Source organism: Macrotis lagotis, chromosome 5 (genome assembly GCF_037893015.1).
Source record: "Macrotis lagotis isolate mMagLag1 chromosome 5, bilby.v1.9.chrom.fasta, whole genome shotgun sequence".
Taxonomy (NCBI): domain Eukaryota; kingdom Metazoa; phylum Chordata; class Mammalia; order Peramelemorphia; family Peramelidae; genus Macrotis; species Macrotis lagotis.
Genome location: NC_133662.1, coordinates 202,750 through 224,167, shown reverse-complemented (window position 1 = coordinate 224,167; position 21,418 = coordinate 202,750). Strand labels below are relative to the sequence as shown.

The 21,418-nt window shown below is 38.1% G+C and overlaps 1 protein-coding gene across 3 annotated transcripts in view; it reads left to right on the top strand.

Annotated features, from left to right (window-relative positions):
* Positions 1-21,418, top strand: part of TBC1D22B (TBC1 domain family member 22B) — a 131,160-nt gene that overhangs the window by 42,951 nt on the left and 66,791 nt on the right. For all 3 annotated transcript variants that reach the window (XM_074236385.1, XM_074236384.1, XM_074236386.1), the window contains exons 3-5: positions 16,422-16,729; positions 18,108-18,287; positions 18,876-18,946. In XM_074236385.1, the coding sequence (XP_074092486.1) occupies positions 16,422-16,729; positions 18,108-18,287; positions 18,876-18,946 (559 nt within the window). The remainder of the gene's footprint in view (positions 1-16,421; positions 16,730-18,107; positions 18,288-18,875; positions 18,947-21,418) is intronic.

The window sequence follows — 21,418 nt, the reverse complement described above, 5'->3', positions numbered from 1 at the left end:
AGGAGGAATGTTTCCTGAGTGATGGCAATAGAGGAAGAATCTAGAAGTGGCATTGGGGAGCAAAGGGCTTTTCAGCTCTCCAACCTCATCAATGAGTTGAAGGAATGAGGGAAAGTGCTAGATAGGGTGACCAGGTACTATGTGTTAAGGAGGGAGCCAGGTCTCATTAAGAACCTGAGGATAGGCATGGGCAAGGAAAAGATTTTAAGTTGAAAGCAATTTTGTTGTTTATGGAGCAAGGATTTCAGAGAGCATAGTGGAAGTGATGGGAGATGGGAACAGAAATGGGTTAAGGAAAATGGGAGTAAAAGATCAGCTAATGTAGACCCAGAATGGATTTGAGAATCAGTGGGATTTTCCTGGAGGAGTTTGTTAATCACTGAGCTATAAGTTCGGGTAGATTTTCATTGTTGGTAGGGGTTTGGTCTGGGCATGGAACCCTCTCAAAGTCTTTAGGCAATTTAAACTAAGGAACTGATGCTTGGAACTGAAGGAATGATATGTTACTCCCCTTCCTCAATGGTAGACCAGGTCAGAGACTTGAGGAGACTAGTCTTTATTCTCCTCCAGGTGGAGGCAGAAGACTTTGCTTGCAAAATGACATTTTTTCTTTTACCCTAAAGACTGGAGATAGTTGTACAATGGAATGATATTTCTCCTATTCCTGGAGCAAGCATGGAGACACCAGGCAGGAAACCCAGCCCAGCTTTAAGGTTTTAAAAACTGTCACTTCTAGAGGCTTCTTGCTGTCACTCTAGTTTTCCAGTTTGTCATGTTCTCCTCCATAGAGACTATTCCTAAATTATTTTTTAGTCCCAATTTCCTTGGACATGCATTCATATTTTGGGGGGGGCTCTTACTTTGGTTCTTTTTCTGGTCTACACTGTGTAGTCAAATACCTGTGTTTTTCAGGTAAGCTATCTAACATACTTAGTTGACTAGTATCACAAGTTCACCAAATGTTGATGAAGAAATCTCCGAAGTTGTCTAGTCAAACCCATTCCCACAAAGGAATCATGCAACCCAGACTTGAAGTCCTTTCTATCTTTACATAACTGTAATTGTTAGAAAGGTTTTTTCTGATATGAAGCTTAAATCTGTCTCTGCCACTTGCTCTTATTGTTCCTAGTTCTTATCTCTGGAACAAATTTAATCCTTCTTTCATATGACAATCCTTCATTCTTGAAATGCAATTAGGAACACCTTCCTCTTCTGCTTCCTCTTATTGCCAAATCTTCTCATTTCCAAACTAAGCATTCACATTTCCTACAACAAGTCCTTACATAGAATGGACTCAATGTCCTTCACCATCCTGGTTATACTTCTTTGGACCTTGGTTGAGCTTATCAATATCCTTTCTAAACTGTGATGCCCAGAACCGATCATGATACTCTAGCAGTAGTCCAAGTAGGGCAGAGTGCAGCAGGTATTGCCTGCCAAAAACAGAAATCTGAGTACATGTCTGTACTCTATTTGGTAAATTAGTAAGCAAATCCATGAGTCATTGATATAAAGATGATAATTAAACCCATTGGAGCTGATAAGGTTACCAAGAGAGATAAGGGAAGAGATGAGGGCAGAACCTTGGGAAGCTCCTTTAATTAGGTGTTCTGGAAGAAGTGACTCTTATAATGTAGTCCACAATCCTATTAATTTTTTTTGTTGCCATTTCATACTATTGACTCATGTTGAGCTTAAAATCCTCTAATTTGTCACCCCTCTTCCTTCCCTCCCATTCTTTTTTCAGAACATTTTTTTTAAGGTTTTTGCAAGGCAAATGGAGTTAAGTGGCTTGCCCAAGGCCACACAGCTAGGTAATCATTAAGTGTTTGAGATCGGATTTGAACCCAGGTACTCCTGACTCCAGGGCCAGTGCTTTATCCACTACACCACCTAGCCACCCCCAGAAGAACATTTTGTCTAACTATGCAATACTCATCTTGTACTTAGGAAGTTGATTTTTTTTGAACCCAAGTGTAAGACTTTCCATTTATTTATTCCTATTAAATTTCCTCTGTTTTAGATTCATTTTGATACTCTTACCTGCCATGATCTTTTTTGAATCTTCATTCTTGTCAACCAGTTAACTGTCCCTCTGAATTTTGTATCACATGCAAATTTGATAAGCATTTCCTCTATTTCTTTATGCAAATCATTGATAAAAATATTAAACAGCACTGGGAAGGCAAAGATCCTTGGGAGTGAGGGAACACTCCATTGCTACCATTGAATTATTAACAGCTACTCTTTGAGTCTTTTTTTTTTTGGTAAGGCAGTGGGGTTAAGTTACTTGCCCAAGGTCACACAGCTAAGGAAGTATCAAGTGTCTGTGGCCAAAGTTGAACTCAGGTACTCCTGACTCCAGTGCCAGTGCTCTATCTATTGCGCCACCTAGCTGCCCCTAACAAATATTCTTTGATATTAGTCTGCCTGACATGTTTAAGTATTTTAAAATACTTGTTAACTGCCTTGTCCAAAATCACACTGGCATTTTATGATTCTAACTTCTTTTTCTAGATATTCATAACCATCTCTTTAATGAGCCTTCAAAGTCAGTTTCACTGGTATATATTTTATGGACTTTGTTTTCTCCCCTTATTTTGAAAATCAGATATTTGGCCTTGTTCAATTCTGAGGAAGTGTCTCTTGACAATTCAGATGTCATTTTCAGTAATTCTCTAGGCATAGCCACCATTTCTTTTGATAACTGAAGGTATAGTTTATCTGGGCTAGGAGACTTGACTTCTTCAAGGTTAGCCAGTGTTCTTTTCCTATCTCCTTATCTTGGGCATCAATTCACTTTTAGCCATTTTTGTTCCTTCCTTTCAGTAAAATAAATTGTGCTGTTCTCCTTTCTCTCTGTTGTCAGTATCATTGTTCTTTCCAATTGAGAAACAATTAATTTTTTCTCCTATTAATAACCAATTATTGAGTTAGAATTAAGGTTTTTCCCTTTCTATTTCCTCACTCATAGCCCAATTTCTCAAGAACATTCTGATCTTGACCAAAAATTTACCCCACCCAGACCATTTTATTCCCTGAATGGAGGACAGATCATTTTCAGGAATGGTCTGGCATGAAATGAGTCTCTCAGGGCAGCTAGGTGGTGCAATGGATAGAGCACTGGCTTTGGAGTCAGAAATACCTGAGTTCAAATTCGGCCTCAGGCATGTAATAATAATTACCTAGCTGTGTGGCCTTGGGCAAGCCACTTAGCCCCATTTGCCTTGCAAAAACCTTAAAAAGAAATAAAAAGAAATAATTAAAAAAAAGAAATGAGTCTCTCTTTGTCCATGAGTAACATAATCAGTCATGTCCCCAGACCCTCGTTAGAATAAACCTCACCTCTCATAATAATATTCATTCACTCATTAGTTCTTTTTAAAAAAATTTTAAGGCAATATGGTTAAGTGACTTGCCCAGGGTCACACAGTCACTCGTTAATTATTCTTATTTTTATTTTTTTCATCCATATGCATATGTAATTTCCAAATTCCTTCATTAAATTCCAAAATTTCCTTCCACCCCCCCCTTCAGTGGTGAACGATAAGGTATGCACTGTACGTACATATTTTGTACAAACATGTTTGCAGATTAGTCATTTTTGGTATGAAGAATTTGGATTAAGGGAAAGAGATACATAAGAAATTATATATACCTAGCTGTGTGGCCTTGGGCAAGCCACTTAACTCCGTCTGCCTTGCAAAAAAAGAAATTATATAAAGTATTCTTCAGATTCTAAAGGGTTTATTTTTGTTTTGTTTTTCTTCCTCTGGATTGGGATAACATTGTCCATAGCCTGTCTAAAATGGTTGTCCTAGCTCTCTGAACTGCTGAGAGAAGCTGCATCCATCATGGTTGATCATCTCACAATGTTGTTGTTAATGTGTACATTGTTCTCTTAGTTCTGCTCCCTTTGCTCAGCATTGTATCCTGTAAGTCATTCCGTGCTTCTCTAGAGTCTGACCATTTATTGTTTCATATTGAACAATAATATTCCTTAGTATTAATGTACCATAACTTGTTTAGCCATTCCCCAATTGATGGGGACACTCATTAATTGTTAATCAATCAGAGTTGATTTCCGTCCGGAAGGACTTCTAAGCACTGATTCCATCCATGATGCTTTTGGCTTATAAGAGAAATCCAAATGACCATCTATTTACTAGCCATTAATAAAATATTTGTTAATTACCCAGAAATTATGTCTCTCGAACTTTTCTTTTGTAATACAGCCCAATCAGTGTAGTCCTAGCTCTTTGATCTTTCTTTTTTCCCCAATGTAGCTTTAAAAAAACCCCCAAAACCTTTTTACTTATTTAGCTTCTCTTGCTAAATTCTGGGCTTTATTAGTACTGCTGACACTTAGTTTTACAGAATTTTGGCCTATTTTTGTATTTCTCTTCTGTGACCTCTCCTTTTGCTTCAGTCTCCTTAGATAGCTCTTAAAGATAAGCTAACTTGGTTGATGAAATTTCTTTATCCACATTGATCTATTTGGTCAACTCAGGTTTTTCTATATCTTGAAAATGATTTCCCTTTGTCCTCGGATTTAAATTTTTTTTCCTTTTAAACTAGACTTTTTAAACACTGTGAAATACTGAATCCTTATTCTGTGTATACTGAATGTTGTTCTATGTATATGGGACTGCTATTTTCTTTTTCTTTTTTTGTATTTAAGCTCAAAATAAATGAATATAAAAAAAATAAACTAGACTTTTGATTTCACTTCTAGGGTTAACTTCCTCTACCAGTGTAGATTAGTAACTACTCTAGAGCCTAGAGTCACTTGGGGACACTGAAAAGTCATGACTTTTAGAGGGCCACATAATCAAATTGTCAGAAGCAAAGCCAGCACCTTTTGATTCTAAGATCAGCTCTTTATCCATTAAAGAATGAAAATCTGAGAGAGATAGAATGGATTCATGATTTTAAAAAAACAACTTATTTCTCTCCAGGGAGACAGCATGTACATAAATCCATACATACACATGTGATATGTTTGTGTGTACATACATGAGTGTGCAAATGTCATACACACATACATGCAGATATATACAGGAAGCAGAAAAGCAGTGGCAGCTAGATCAGGAGAAGCTTCATGTAGAAGGTGGGACTTGAGTGTCATATGTATAAGAAACAAATTTTCCTCCTCACATTTTTTTTATTTAGACCTATAATTTCACAGATGCAGGGAACTGTGTTTCCACTAATGCAAAGCTGCAGTTATTCTGCAACTTATTATTTTAGAGCTACATTCTGGAACTTATTGCCTGGAACACCATTAAGTTCAATAACTTACCCAGAGTTCCATAGCCAGTATGTGTTAGAAACAGAACCTGAACTCAGCTGTTCCCTTCCCAGATCAATTTTTCTCTTTGCTTCTTTTGCCTTTGATGGGCAGCAGTGAGAAAAACGCATTTGTGCCCCTGTAATCCTCAGTCTCATGCCAGGACTTCTAATCTTTGTCAGATGATTTCTGGGTTCCTTTGGGCAGTATCTGGTAGTCTTCCATCCTGATCAGCCATGAGCTGGTTCTCTGTTATGTCCCAAACTCATGCCCCAGAAAGACAACAGATGTCTCTCTTGTGGTTAGGTTGCTAAATAGGCACCTTGATGCCCCTGTGAAGGGAGTCACTAACCACTCTATATTCTTTGCTTCTTTCCCTGATCCCTTAGTAGTAGAGATCTCATTTAACATCTTCTGTGACTTTCCTTTATTCCCATAGGAACTTACTAAATTCCTACTAACTTATTGATCATTCCTTTTAAGACAAGCAACTTTTTCTCCTCAGAGCATCTAGCTTCCTTCTTTTCTTTCTTTTTTAAGCTTCAAGTGTACAGCTGTTCTTTTCTTCTCTTTCCTCCTCTATGTGACATTTTTCCATATTCTAGTCCCCTGATGGGGTCAAATTTCCTTTCTGCCAAGGAAAGGAAATCTGCAAATTCAGGTCTTTTAAAAAAACCTTTTCCTCCATTAAAGTCATTTCTAGTTTTTATAAGAATCTTACTTTTCCCCTGATAATCTGGAATGTGATAGAGTAATGCTGGAGTTCATTTACCTTTTCTTTAAAAACTATCCCCACAAAATTTACTTGCTCTTCTCAATCTTGTTTTTGGAACAGCTTGAGATTGCTTATACCTAATCTTCTAGGTTTTATTTTTAAAGACTTTTACATTTTACAGTCTTTTTTACCTCTTAACTTTGACATCCCTATATACCTTTTTTCTCCTTTTTCTAATCTCTTTTTTGTTTTACTTCCCTTACTTTTTCAGCTACCTTTTTTTTTCTGTCTTAAGTAGCATCCTCTTAAGATTAGTTCTCAGTCCTTGTTCTTTTCCTTGTCTCTGTCCATTTGGGCTTTTTCCATAGAAAAACTTTTTTTTTTTGCTAGGCAATGGGGTTAATTGGCTTTCACAAGGCCACACAGCTAGGTGATTATTAAGTGTCTGAGGTCGGATTTGAACTCAGGTACTCCCAGCTCCAGGGCTAGTGCTCCCTCCACTGCACCACCTAGCTGCCCCCACAGAAAAACTTTCGACTAACCTTTTTTTTTTTTTTTTTTGATTAAAGGCACTCAGTCCCTTACTCATTTTCCTGGAGCTGGACAATTGTCAGTACATCCTGGGATCTCTTCTTTGCCTCCATTCCCCTTTTCTGTTCTTTCTGCTCCATTTTTATTTTCTTTCTCCTACCTTATTTTTAAGACTCCTCTAACACTTAAGCCCCTCTATAGACCAAGTTACCTCATGTGCTTTTTGTTACCTTTTCCTGTATATGTTCCTTATGTCTTCCATATGCCATCCAACTAATGCCTCTTTTCCTTGATGGCAAGTGCATGTTAATTCAACCAACATTTATTCCAAAAGTTCTAGGCATTGAGATTACACAGACAAAATTGCAACCTGTCTCCTAAGGAGCTTATGTTCTGCTGTGAGCTGGTTGCATGGGCATCGATAAATAAAATTTGAGTCTAACAGCCTTGGAAATCCAGAATGGTTTAGTATAGGGAGGGGCAGGGAACTTCTGAGGATGGGATTCGAAAGCTATAAACTAGGAGCTTTTTAGAAGTGAATTAATTAAATGTTTGAAAAAATATAGCAGATGAATGATGCTAAAAATCTTCAAATCAGGGGCGGCTAGGTGGCGTAGTAGATAAAGCACCAGCCCTGGAGTCGGGAGTACCTGGGTTCAAATCTGGTCTCAGACACTTAATAATCACCTAGCTGTGTGGCCTTGGGCAAGCCACTTAACCCCGTTGGCCTTGCAAAAAAAAATTAATTAAGAGGCTATGCAACAGTCCAGGTAAAAAGTAATGAGGGCATAAGTAAAAGAGATGATTATGAATAGTGAGATGAAAACAAAAAAAATCCCTAATTGAGTGGCATCTCTTCAGGAGCCATTCAAGTACAAACATGATGGTCATATTGTGAATTTTTGTTCATCCTGCAAGACAAATTTTGCAAAAAATTTTTTCCTGTCCAGCAAAACATGTGTGAACCAAGGTTCTACTGTATTAGCACATTCATTTATGCCCTAAGATAAGCCCCTTAAACTTTTAAGTAAGGGTAAACAATTTTGTTTATTTTTTTCTCTTATTAATATTGATACTTTTGTGCCTCTTCTAATTCTAATGAGTTGGGCTAGATAACTTAGGCTAAAAGCTTTGGAGAAACTCTAGAAAGAGTCATTCATTTCCCACCTCACCTTTTGTATCTTCAAAACATTATGAACCTTGAACAATTGCTTAGGTCTCCTTTGCCTTCCTGTCTAATAAACCTGGGGACTCCTTTCCTTTATATAATTGCTTTTACTGTTCTTCTCTGCTCATCCTTTCAGTCTTGGATTTGTGTCCAGTTAAAATAGGGTATGAATTCTTATTCATGCATACTAATTTTTTTTGTCATCACCGTAGACTATACTTTAATTAAGTGATTTTGTTTATGCTTTTAAATAAATCTGGCACTTCCCAATTATTCCTTCTACCAGTAAGACCCATCTCAAAATGAAGCAAACAAATGAGTTTATTATATCTGATATTTGTCTCTTCTCAAGCTTTTCTTTGTGGAGAGGAGGAGAAGGTAATGGTGTTAATAATTAGCTAGCAATTTATAAGATTTTAAGTTTTGCAAAGCACTTTGCAATTGTCACATCATTTGATCATCCTGGAAGACAGGTGCTGTTATTATCCCAGTTTTACAAATGAAGAATCTGAGGCAAATAGAGTTAAATGACTTGCCTAGGGCACTCAGGTTAAGTGTCTGAGGTAGGATTTGAACTCTGAACTTACTATCTCCCAAGTTCAACACTCTTGGTTGCTTTGTTGTACTCAGGTGAGGAGGGAGTGATATCACTTTAATGGTGCCTTTAGTTCCTTGAGCCATCCAAGTTTCAAGAAATGTCTCAGTCTTGTCTTTTAAGGAAAAATTAGTGTAAGCTACTTGGGGAAAGGGTTATGGCATTATTGTACCACACTGTCTTCATGAATCCTCCCCCCCCCCAGGTAGTTCTCTACATCATTCTTTGACTATTCCAAACCCTTTTCTCTTTCCTTGGGCTTCACTTAGTACCATCTTTCCCCATCTTTTCTGTAGAACTTCAAAGGGAGAAAATGGAGGTTATTAACTATGAGTTTCTTCCTCTCCCCTCCTCTGCTTCACTAAGCTTTTTGATATCTTCTTATTCTCTCCTTCTTTAGTCCAGGGTCTGATAATGAGTTGGGCTAAGGCCCCTATGTGTGTTCCTTTGACCCTTCCCCACTGCTTCAGTAGACTGCCATCACAGCTTCCTGCCCCAAATCTTCCATCTTTCCCTATCTCCTGTCTTCTTGCCCTCTACCTGAAAATACAATCCTGTCTCTCCTTCCTTAAGAAAGCTTCATTTGGGGGCGGCTAGGTGGCCTAGTGGATAAAGCACCGGCCCTGGAGTCAGGAGTACCTGGGTTCAAATCTGGTCTCAGACACTTAATAATTACCTAGCTGTGTGGCCTTGGGCAAGCCACTTAACCCCGTTGGCCTTGCAAAAAAAAACCTAAAAAAAAAGCTTCATTTAATCTTTCTATTTCCTCAAGCTTTAAATAACCACACTTCATTACTAAACTGGAAATACTCTCCCCCAAGTTACCAAGGATCTTTTTCCTCCTTTGTGACCTCTCTGTAGCATTAGACATTATTGACTACCTTCTCCTGGAGGTTTTCCACTGTATATTTTCCTTTCTGACCATTTCTTTTCATTCCTTTGCTGGATCATTCATTGTCATCCCCTTAACTGAAAGTATATTCTGGACCCTCTTCTCTCTATATTCTTTCTCTTGGTGACTTCATCAGCTTCCACAGATTTAATTACCATCTTTAGACAATGTACCAAGTGCTGGCAATATAAATAAAGACCTGTCTTAAGTGATGAGGAAATTAAAAGTAAAGGAAAGTTTACTATCATGAACTTCTTAAAGGATATAGGTTTTGAATTGGGCCTTGAAGGAAAAGTAGGATTTGGATTAGCCATGAGCAGTTGATAGCAAGGCATATTAAACTTGGAAGACAACATAAATGAAAACATAGTGGTTTTATACAGTAAAAAGATCTGACTGACTAGAGTGTTAGGTGATTTGTTAGAAATAATTGGTCTTCAAGGACTGTTACCTTAAATTTAGAAAAAAAAACCTGATATGTTATTGTCTGATCCTGCTATCTCTTATACTTTACGTTTCTTCCTTAAGGATATGATTTCTCTCTCATCACACTCAATTTGGATCACTGTATATAATGTAAACAAAGTAAAGACTGACAAATTGCCTTCTGTGTGGGGTGGGGGGAGGGAAGTAAGATTAGGGGAAAAATTGTAAAACTCAAAATAAAATCTTTAAAAATAATAATAATAAAAAGAAATAGTTGGTCTTCTTAAAGATGAGGCAGAAAAATTGAAATTTGATCTGATATATCAGAAAGAGGTGATAAATTTTTGAGTTCAGGATATGAAAATGACATTTTAGGAGAATTTACCTGGTATTGATGATCATGTTTGATTTGTGAGAGAAGAAAGCAAAAAAAAAGATTCTTTGGGTGAAGGGGAAGTAAATAATTGGCATTTATTTTTAAAATTTTTAAAGTTTGCAAAGCACTTTGTGCATTACTCCCAGTTGAACCACAAAATAACCTTGTGAGTTAGATAATATAGATACCCTCAGTTTCACACAGGACAGCCAATGTAAATTGTTTTTGTTATTATCATTTTGTACATGCTTATGTGTACATGTCTCCCCTTATATAACTAATAAACTGTTTCAGTTTGTTGGTTTTATTTTTGCCTTGTTACCCTCATTGCACAGCAATTCACACATAGTAGGCACTTAATATTGATTGAGGAAACTGAAGTTTAGAGAGATTAATTGACTTCCCTATATAGTTAATATAACCAGAGGCAGAACTTGAACCTAGATCTTACCAACTATAAGTTCAGCACTTTAGACACTATGTCATACTCTTGTGAGTGCTGTTAAAAATATATATATATATATATGGACATTAGGTCAAGAGGAGCCAGAAAGTTAGAGAAATGATCCCGATTGGCTATTTATGAGACTGGAACTGAGGTGAAAGGTTGAGATTTAGGATTCTTTTTTGACAGTAAATCAACTCTAAAGGAATGAGTTTGGAGAGAAAAGAATGGGGGACTGAGCCTTGGGGGATGCCTATAGTTGTGGGGTCAAAGTAAAGGACCAGCAAAGAAATAAAGGAATTCTTAGAGATAAAAGAAACTGGAGCTTTAGCAGTCACAGAAATAGTCTGGAGAGAATTTTAAGAATGCAGAATTAGTCTGCATTATCACATGCTGCTCCAGAGGTTAAAGAGGATGAGGATTGAGAAAAGGCCTTTGTGTTTGTCTAGAAGGAAAACATTGATGACCTTTGAGAGTTTGGCTTGTTAAAGCACCAGAGGCAATGGGGGTAGGGAGGGATTGGGTGGTTTGGGAGCTGAAGATAGTTTATTTGTTTCAGTTTGGTAGTGAAAAGGCAAAGGAATAAGACAAAAGAGGTGGCAGAATCATTTTTTTTGTAATAATTTTATTTATTTTTCTTTTTTTAGATTTTTTTTTCAAGTCAATGGGGTTAAGTGGCTTGCCCAAGGCCACACCGCTAGGTAATTATTAACTGTCTGAGGTCGGATTTGAACCCAGGTACTCCTGACTCCAAGGCTGGTGCTCTATCCGCTGCACCACCTAGCCGCCCCTTGGCAGAATCATTTGAAGTGTTTTATTAAAGTAGGAAAGACTTGTAATGTGTAAAGATAGAAGTTAAAGATAGAAGGGCAACACTGAAGAGAAGTGTAGTAGAAAGGTCCCTTAGGGAAGCGGAAGGGACTGGATTCTGGAACACTGATAGGTACTAGTTTAGAGGGGAAGTAGAATGTGTCTCCCTTTTCAAATTGGAGGAAAGAATGGAAGGAGAACTGTAGAGCCAGGAGGGACTGAGATGATGACAGAAGCCCACAGGAGGGTGCATGATAACCTGTTTTAGTATAGTTTAAAGAAAAAAAAAGCCTTACCTCTCAAAAATAATGAAGAGGAAAAGAGGCCTGGAGGATCAAAAGGAAATCTGTTGTGGGGTGTTCCCCAGGGAGCCAAATGAGACAGTAATTAAAGGATTGTGGCTCAGGAGTAAGTGTGCTGAAGGTGAACAGCATGACCTTGTGCCCAACCAAGGCTTTGTGCATGTACCACTTTATACAGCAACCCTGGTGGTGCAGCAGAGCAATCACATGCAAAGAGTCAGATGCAGGAGGATTTGCCCAAGTGACCTGGAAGGACTCTTTTGATGATCCTGTGACCTAACTTGTAAGAATACCTAAGAGGACAAAGTTAGGATGTGGATAGAACAGCTCTAAAGTAGTACTGGAGGCCGTGGGGAGGGGCAAGAAATTATTAGATCCAGCCTAGGATAAAGATCTGAATAAAAGGGAAGGGCTAGGGCCCTTGTCCTGGTGAGGGCAGCAACCTAGGGTAGTGGAGTGGATTAGAGCATCACCATCCTTTGGGTCATACTTTGTCAACCTTAAAATAATCCTTGACTCAAAAAGTCACAGAATTGGAGTTGGAAGGAACCCCAAGAGTCAGCTAGACCAATCTGTCCCCACATGCCTGACAAGTGACTAGTTGGCTTGGACTCTTTCCCTGATTTCACACTGCTCCCCTCCCTGACCCCTCATATCCAAGCAGTTGCTAATTCTTATGTATTCTACCTCTGAAGGATCCCTTATTCCCTTCCTCCTTTTCTCTCCTGGCCATTATCCTAGTTCAGATTTTTGACACCTTTTCCCTCAGCTATTGTATTAGTTTCTTTTTCTACTTCCAGTGCTTTCCCTATGCATCACCTTTCTTTGCTTCAAGGAGCTTTTTTCCCTTAGGGGAAAATTCAGTGTGTAGATAGATCTATCTATCTATCTATCTATCTATCTATCTATCTATCTATCTATCTATCTCTCTATCTCTCTATATACAGTAATTATAGGTAAGTTAAATTAGAAGTTGTTGAAGATGACTTCTAAACTGAATCGCAAAGTGAACTGGGGTTCTGAGAAGCAGAGGTAAGAAAGGGGGTGGCATGCCAGGCATGGTTCAGAGGAAAGGAAAGGGTTCCACCTGTGGAAAGGTCCAGAGGTGGGCAGCAGATGAAGGGTAGATTTCATGGAACTGAAAGAGGTGCAGTTTGGCTGGAATATTGTGTTTAAAGAGGAATAATCTGAAATAACATGCAGCGCCAGACTGAAAAGTTAGGATTTTATTATAGATTGAGTAGGGAGCCATTAAAGATTTTAAAAGCAGGGCAGCGACATAGTTACAGCTACATTGGCTTAGTTGATTTAAGAATATTAATTTGACACTGTGTGGGGTATGGATTTGGCTAGAGAGACAAGTGTAAAGAAGGCAAATAAAATGAGGATGCTCAAGTGAACAACTCTACAGTAGCTTACCCTGGAGTCTTGGGTTAGATTCAGAAAATAGTTTTTTTTTTAAATGAACCTACCCATTGTCAATCAGAAGATGGAGTTTTATCTCAACACAATAAACAAAAAAAAAAAGTAAAAAGGAACCAGTAGTGACAGTTGAGGACAGTGAGGATCTATAGACTTTCAGATAAATTAAAAATGCTTCTAAATGTTATAATGAATGCATTTATAAGTTGGTGATCTAGGCCTGGGAATAAATTCCATTGACTTGGCTTAAAGCAACTTCATGTTTGACATGACATCCCATAACACTTCGTAGCTTTCCTCTTAAAATAGACTATCTCTGCTTCTGCTCTTTGGCAACTTTTTTTCCTTCTGATCTAGTTTTCATTTTGAATTTTAGTTTGTGCCTGAATTTTAATTCTCAATTGGTAACTCAAAAGGAGTTTTTAAGAAAATTAAGTAAGACAATATTATTGTGCCCAAAATTATAATTATTAACAAAAATAATGACTTTTTCTGTTAAACATGCCATTTTGATTAACTGATAGCCTCTGATGGAGGATAGTCATCAAAATTCTTTGTAAATCTTAATATGCTATAGAAATGAATATATTTTAGATTAGAAGTATTGCCCAGATATACTGTTTGACAAAAGTTATCTTATTATGTAATTTTGCTATCTCTTATAATTTATTTTTTTCCTTAAGGATATGATTTCTTTCTCAACACATTCAATTTTGATCAATGTAAAGCATTGGAAACAATGTAAAAACTATCAGACTGCCTTCTGTGGGGGGGGGGGGAAGGAAGATTGGGGAAAAAAATTATAAAATTAAAAAAAAAATTAAAAAAAAGCTTCCAGGATAACTAGACTCACCAAAAAAAAACCCTCCACCACTTTTTCCTTTTTCCTCTCTGTTGAGGTGGTCTTTGTTATAAGGCTCTTGTTACATATGCCCTTGTTCCTATCCCTTTCCCACTTTCTACAGCATTCCTCCATTCTCAATTCCTCAATCATTCCCTCTCCATACCTTTTCCTCTCTCCCTGCCTTTTCTTTCTTCTTTCTCCATCTATTGATTCCTTCCCTACTGCCTTCAAACATTTCCAGATTTCCCCTGTCTTGAAAAACCTTAATTAGACCCTGTCATTTCTTGAGAGTACCGTACTTTTGTGTCTCTCTCGTTCCTTTCTCAAACTTGTAGAACAAGCCATCTACATTCACCTTTATTTCTTTTCTCATTTACTCCTTAACTCTGCTATCTTATCATTCAACTGAACTTGCTGTCTTCAAAATTACCTATGATCACTTAATTGTCAAGTCTTGAATTGTAAATTCTCAGTCCTCTGCATCTGAAATGCCTTCCCCTCCTCATCTTTGCTTAGTTAAATCTACAGCACTTCTTTCAAAATAAAGCTTTCTGCAGTCCCCCAACTGCAAGTGCCCTCCCTCCCTCTTTATCCTGTATTTATTGTGTTTCTCTCTATTCTATACATACTTAATATGTGTACTTGTCTCCCAGATAGAACATAGGTATCTTGTGAGTAAGGACTGTTTCATTTTAATGATTCACTTATATCCTTTATAAAATGCTACTTTGGATGACTTTCTTTTATCTGTTAAAACATTTTGAACTTAGGCATCTTCTTTTCCTTAGTTGCTCTTTAAATTCTTGTGACTCTACTCAATTTCGCCATGATGTGAGATTCACCTTTGAAAATGAAAGTGCCTTTTGATGCCTCAAACTCTTTCCTTTTTTTATTAATTATAGCCATGCAGATTTGATGAGTCATTATTTCCTATGAATCAACAATTGCATTAGCCATTTGTTATTATTTAAAATAATTTATGTTACTAAAGATAGGCCAGATCGGTGCAAGGGTATTTGATTTAGAATCAGCTCATTTGGATTCAAATACTGCCTTTTCCATGTAGTAACTGTGATTTTTGGCAAGTCACTTAGACTATTTCCACATTTGTAAAATGAGGGAATCAGTCCTTGAGAATGCCCTTTCAGCTTTAAATTTTTGATTCTTTCATAAGGTTGAAAAACCTCTCAGCAATGTAATATGATGACTGGTATAAACTTTAAACTTTCTTCTCTATTTGTCTTTATTTGAATTATGTCCTTGTCTTGCTTTTCTGCCTTTCTTTTTTTTTAATCCCTACTGCAAATACAAGACTATGTCCTTTATTTCTCTGAGGTAGGAAGGGGATTGTGGGGAGAAGTTTGGATTGAAAATGTCAAAATGAGCCAAATAATCCCTTGGCACTGGAGTAATAGCCTCAGATCCTCAAGAGAGGCTGAAGAAAGTTCTCATCTATAGGCTGGTTCAGTTTTATATGCCAAGTGAGGGATATGTTTGAGTGACTTCTTTTTTTAATGAATCTCTTTTCCAGTAGGTGTTGCTTCTGGCTAACATAAATCTCTCTCATGAGAGAGGTAGCTCGGTTGTTCATTATTCATTAGATAGACTGCCAGACCTGGAGTTAGGAAGACCTGAGTTCAAATCCAGTTTTCAACACTTATTGACTGCATTGTGTGGCCCTGAGCAGATCACTTACCTCTGTCTGCCTCAGTTTCCTTAACTGTAAAATGATTTAACAGTACCTACTAGGATTGTTGAAATAATATTTTGTAAAACCTTTAGTACACTGCCTGGATCATAGTACAGGCTTAATAATTCTTCTTTTCTTCTTTTCTCTCTTCCGTGGTCTTCCTGTCTAGTGGTATAAGTAGAATTCCTAATATTTGGATAAATTCTTAAATTGCTGACTCTTTTCACTTCATGGGACAGTGAGTGGCTTTAACTTGTTGTGGGAGAAAGATCACCTACCTTAAGAAGTGAACTGATCCACAGTTTTATCCCAAATCACTGTGTCCACAGGCAATCACACCTTCACAAAACTTACATGAAAACTAGGTTTATTACGAGAGAAACGAATACAGCCCAAATCTCCATCTAAAGGGGTGTGACAAGGAGGGGGGAATAGTGCAGTAAAGATAAGAAAAAGACAAAACCCATCCTGAAGGGGAGGAGCAAAGCAATGGCAAAACCACAATGTTTTCCCTTGAGAGCTCCTAGACCATGAAGATAGACTGGTCTACTTATTACAAGGTCCACGCTGCACAAGCAGTTTCTCAACCAAGTGCAGGCTAATTGAGGTCTGTCTTAACTGCCTAGGTCACATATGGAGTCCAGTTTGGGATGCAAATAACACATTTTGTCAGCTCAGGGGGGCTTTGTCCTTGACATTTTCAGAGTCTCCCGTATATTCTGGGTTCAGTTTTTCTGGAAAATACAGCAACTCAGAAAAGACTATATATCAGGGCATCCCTTAAACTGCCTTAACATTAGATGCACAATTTCTTTAGCAGAGCAAACAAAGGGGTTTTAATTGTGCGGGACCTATTTATAGTGTCACAGGTGGTTAGTTTTTTCTGTGATAATGTTTTCTGCTTTTTTTTCATAGCTTTATTAAAGAACGATCAAAAGTCAATGCAGTGCCCTTGAAGAATAAAAAAGCCTCCAGTTTTCATGAGTTTGCCCGAAATACCAGTGATGCTTGGGACATTGGAGATGATGAGGATGAGGATTTTTCCACATCCTCTTTCCAAACTCTGAACTCTAAAGTTGCTTTGGCTACTGCAGCCCAAGTCCTAGAGAACCACAGCAAATTACGGGTGAAGCCAGAGCGGTCCCAATCTACAGCAACTGAAATAACAGCTAATTTTAAAGTCATCAAGTCTAGCAGTGATGCCCAACTGTCTAGAAATTCTGGTAAGCCTTTTTATATAATATGAACCCTCTGAGCAGAGCTTATCTTTAGAAGAAAAGTCTTTCAGAATCTGTTCACTCAGATTTACTATGATGTGATGGATGGACACACACTCCAAGGTGTGGTCCCCCATGTTGTTAGCATTCTACCAACAAGCCCCTTTGTATTTGTATTTTACCCCTTGCCTTTATATGGTAAGACCCAGGCAGGGCAGCTAGGTGGTGCAGTGGATAGAGCACTGACCTTGGATTCAGGAAGACGGGAGTTCTAATCTGGCCTCAGATACTTGCCACTTACTAGCTGGGTGATCTTGGGCAAGGCACTTAACCCTGATAGGCCCACATCCAGGGTTGTTTCCAGTGATCCTGATTCCTATCTGGCCACTGGACCCAGATGGTCCTGGAGGAGAAAGTGAGACTGGTGACTTAGCATAGCATCTCCCTCACTCAAAACCAGTTTACATGTTTGTCATGGCACCACCTCCCCGATGTTATGGTCTTTCTTCAGAAATGAAGGACAAACATTCTTAAGATCCAGGCAGGGTTTTAAATTTGATTACTTCAAGCCACTTTACAGTTTATCAAGTTTAAGTGTACCCAGCTAGGAACTATAAAGTATTTGGTTGTGGATTTTACAGATCCTTGGTTCTTTTAATAGACTTGCAAAAAGCCATTAGCACAAGTTTGCCCTCTTTTCTGTGCCCATGATATTTTGAAATACATTTTTTTCTAAAGAATTTCCCTAATAGTCCAAATAATTTTGTTCATTGAGGGTGAAGTGGGAGACTAAGAGTGAGCAAGCCTTTTTTTTTTTTCTTTAAGAAACTGGCCCAGGGGCAAATAGGTGGTACAGTAGATAGAGCACCAGCCCTGGAGTCAGGAGGACCTGAATTCAAATCCACATGATGAAGAATAACTAGTTCCTCTCACATTTCCTTGGCTAAACCTCAGTTGGGTATGTAGGCATATAGAAATCCTCCTATCTCGCTAGCAATTTCTAATTTTGTTACTGTCTAAAATATGTCAAAAGTATTTTTGAGCTCAGGGTTACATTTTATAAAGGAATGCTACAGGAAGGCAACATGATACCTTGAAAAGAACACTAGCACCTTAAGTCAGAGGACTTGGATTGAAATTCTGCCTCTTACCTTTGTGATCAACTCACTTAACACCTCTCAGCTTCAGTATAGGGAGCCTAAAACTACATGTGAAGAGTTATGAACTTAAGAATCTAGGCACAGACTAAGTCATAGCATTGAGGGTAGATACTTTGAATTTGACTTTCTTCTCTTTTGAAATGAGAAAAAGAAGAGTTCTTGGGGATACTGAGCTAAGAACTACTTTACAAAACTGCCTAAATTTCTCTTTAAATTTTTCCCAGGTGACACATGCTTAAGGAACCCTCTTCATAAACAGCAATCACTTCCACTCCGACCCATCATCCCCCTTGTTGCCCGGATCTCAGATCAGAATGCTTCTGGTGCTCCTCCAATGACTGTCCGAGAGAAAACACGTTTAGAGAAATTTCGGCAGCTTCTCTCTAGCCACAATACAGACCTAGGTGAGTTATTGTAGTACCACGAGTGGGTCATTTGGGTAACTTAATACTTCTGTGTTCCTTTAGTAAGCATTTTATTAGAAAAAACTGGAAAAGTCAAATGAAGATAAGGAAGGGATGGTCATTTTTAGATTTCCTTAGTTTATTCTTTATCTGCTTTCCTTTTAATTTTTCAGTTTCTAATAAAATGCTTTTTGGGGAGACTTGATATTCAATTAGATTAAGGGCTGTTGAGGGTTCCAGTTAGATGTCTGGGTTCTTTGTCTCAAGGTATAATTTAAGACCTCTTGAGTTATCTCAGAGGTGAGTCTTTCTGAAGGTCCTGTTACTGGCTAAATCTGTAAATGGATTTTTTATTCTTCTCTCTGACAAACTGCTGAGCCAGATAAGTTGGCACTGTAGACTGTAACTTGTGGTTCTTACTGTGCAGGGATTATCTATTTATGCTTTTTCCTGTGTCTTGTCAAGACAGGTGGTAGGTGATAACTTGATTCTAGACAGTGGTTATACATTTGGTATCATTACTTAAATATTGGCAAAAGATTTCTTCTGGGGAAAATATAATGCATTGAAGCTATTATCTATTTGTAGATGAATTGAGGAAATGTAGCTGGCCAGGAGTTCCCAGGGAAGTTCGACCTGTCACCTGGAGACTCCTGTCGGTGAGTTGTGTTGTAAACATATGGGGCTGTGTCTCCTAATTATCTTTTCCTAATTATCAGAACTGGTGATCTCACTTTTGAAATTTATTTGTAGAAATTTTAATTTTTGTGTATGTGTATATACTTAACGATCTTCAACAAATGAAAATTTTAAGATAGAAAGAACAAAAAGAAAGGATTGTATATGAAACTGAACTCATGTTGTTTTACATAAGGGTATTTTATTTTATAATACTGTAACAAAATTACTCCTTTCTCTTAATTCATTCCCCTCCCTATCTCATTAGAAGCCTTGTCTTATGACAAAAAGTGTAGACAGTAAAACAAATCACACTTGCCACTAACTGGGAAGCTGCATCATCAGGCTTCTAAAACCTGGACTCATCCCTGCAATGATCAGAGTTTGGACATAGTTTCACAGTCGTTTTACTTTATGTCACTGTGATCATTGTGAATGTTCATTCATTTAGTCAATAAACATCTGTTCAGCTATGAGCCAGGCACTATGCTAGACCTTAGAGACACAAAAAGAGGCAAAAGACAGTCCCTGTCCTCATGGAACTCACAGTCTAATAGTCTGCACTATTCTCCTGGCTCTGCTGTCTTCACTCTGCAATATGTCCTACATACTTCACCAGCTTCACTTTCGCCTCCAGAGCCATCTGGGTCCAGTGACAAGATATAAATCAGGATGACTGACCCTGAATGCAAGGCAGTTAGGGTTAAGTGACTTACCCAAGGTCACAGTCAGTAAGTGTGTCATCACTTCCTAAGGCATAATAGTATTACATTACATTCATATTCCATAATTTGTTCAACTCTTCTCCAATCATGAGTTCTCACTGTGCTGATATGCCCTTCCTATAACAGAAAATCCTGCTGTACCATAGTGATACATTCCCACTGTCTTTGAGCCTTCAGAATCTGCTCAGTTGAACTCCTGCTATATACAAGGATTAGCAGTGATAATCTTTGTCATTCAGACAGCCAAGCATTTGTTAATCACTTAGCTATATTACAGCCACTGTGCTAAATTCTGAGGATACAAAGAAAGGCAAAAAGTTTCCCTTTTCCTCCAGGGGCTCACTTTCTAACTGGGGAGAAAACATCCAGCCAGTATACATTTGTGGAATTAGAAGTGAGATTGTCATATGAGAGGAATAGTAAGACTGTGTCTCCAGACCATAGAGTAAAGGAATATGTAAGAAGACTGGAAAGAGAACAAGAACCTATCTTAGAAAGGGCTTTAAAAGCTAGAATGAAGATTTTATAATTGATCCTGGGAGTAATTGACCTGGGGTGACCTGCAGAAAATAAGAGGCAACAAGATAAGATCTGCCTTCTAGGAAAATAACTTTGGCTGCTGAGTTCAAGATAGTTTGGAAAGGGGATGTAGATTTTAGGCAGGAAACAACAAAAAGCTTTTATAATAGTCCAGATGTGAGGTGATCAGGCCTTGCACCAACCTGATAATTATGTGAATGGAAATGTAATGAAGGTAGAAATGAAAAGACTTGTCAGAAGTTTGAATATGTGGAATGGGGCAGCTAGATGGTTCTGGGGATAGAACATTGGCCTTAGAGTTAAGAGGACCCAAGTTCAAATCTGGCCTTAGACACTTGACATTTACTGACTGTGTGACCTTGGGTAAGTCACTTAACCCTGATTGCCTTGCATCCAGGGTCAATCATCTTGATTTATATCTTGCCACTGGACCCAGATGGGAGGCGAAAGTGAAGCTGGTAACCTCGCAAGTCCCCCTTCATTTAAATCCAATTCATGTCTTGTCATGGCATCACCTCCCTGATGTCATGGTCTTCTTCAAGAATGAAGGACAAGGGGGGGCTAGGTGGTGCAGTGGATAGAGCACTGGCCTTGGAGTCAGGAGTACCTGAGTTCAAATCCAGCCTGGGACACTTAATAATTACTGTGTGGCCTTGGGCAAGCCACTTAACCCCATTGCCTTGCCAAAAAAAAAAAAAAGAATGAAGGACAAACATTATCAAGTGGGATGAGTTCTGATGAGTATTGGAGAGTGACTGGGAGGATGGTGATGCCCTTGACAGTAATCAGGAAGTTTGGAAGAGGGAAGGATTTTGTGGAAAAGATAATGGCTCTATTTTGAGCATGTGAAGTTTGAAATGTCTACAGAAATGTTCAAGATGTCCAAGAGTCAGTTGGTAAAGTCGGACTGGAGCTTAGGAGAAAGACTAGGGTTGAATATATAGAGAGTTCTAGGAGTTAGCCTCATAGAAATGATAATTTATCCCATAGTGATGAGATCACTAAATGAGGTAATATAGAGTAAAGGTTTTTCCTACCCTCTCTCCCTCCCTCCCTTCTTAACTTCCTTCCTTCCTTCCTGTCTTCAGAGTCTACCAATTCTCTTGAATATAGATAGCATTTTTCATCATGAATACTTTGGAGTTGTCATAGATTATTGTATTGATCAGAATACTTAGGTCTTTCACA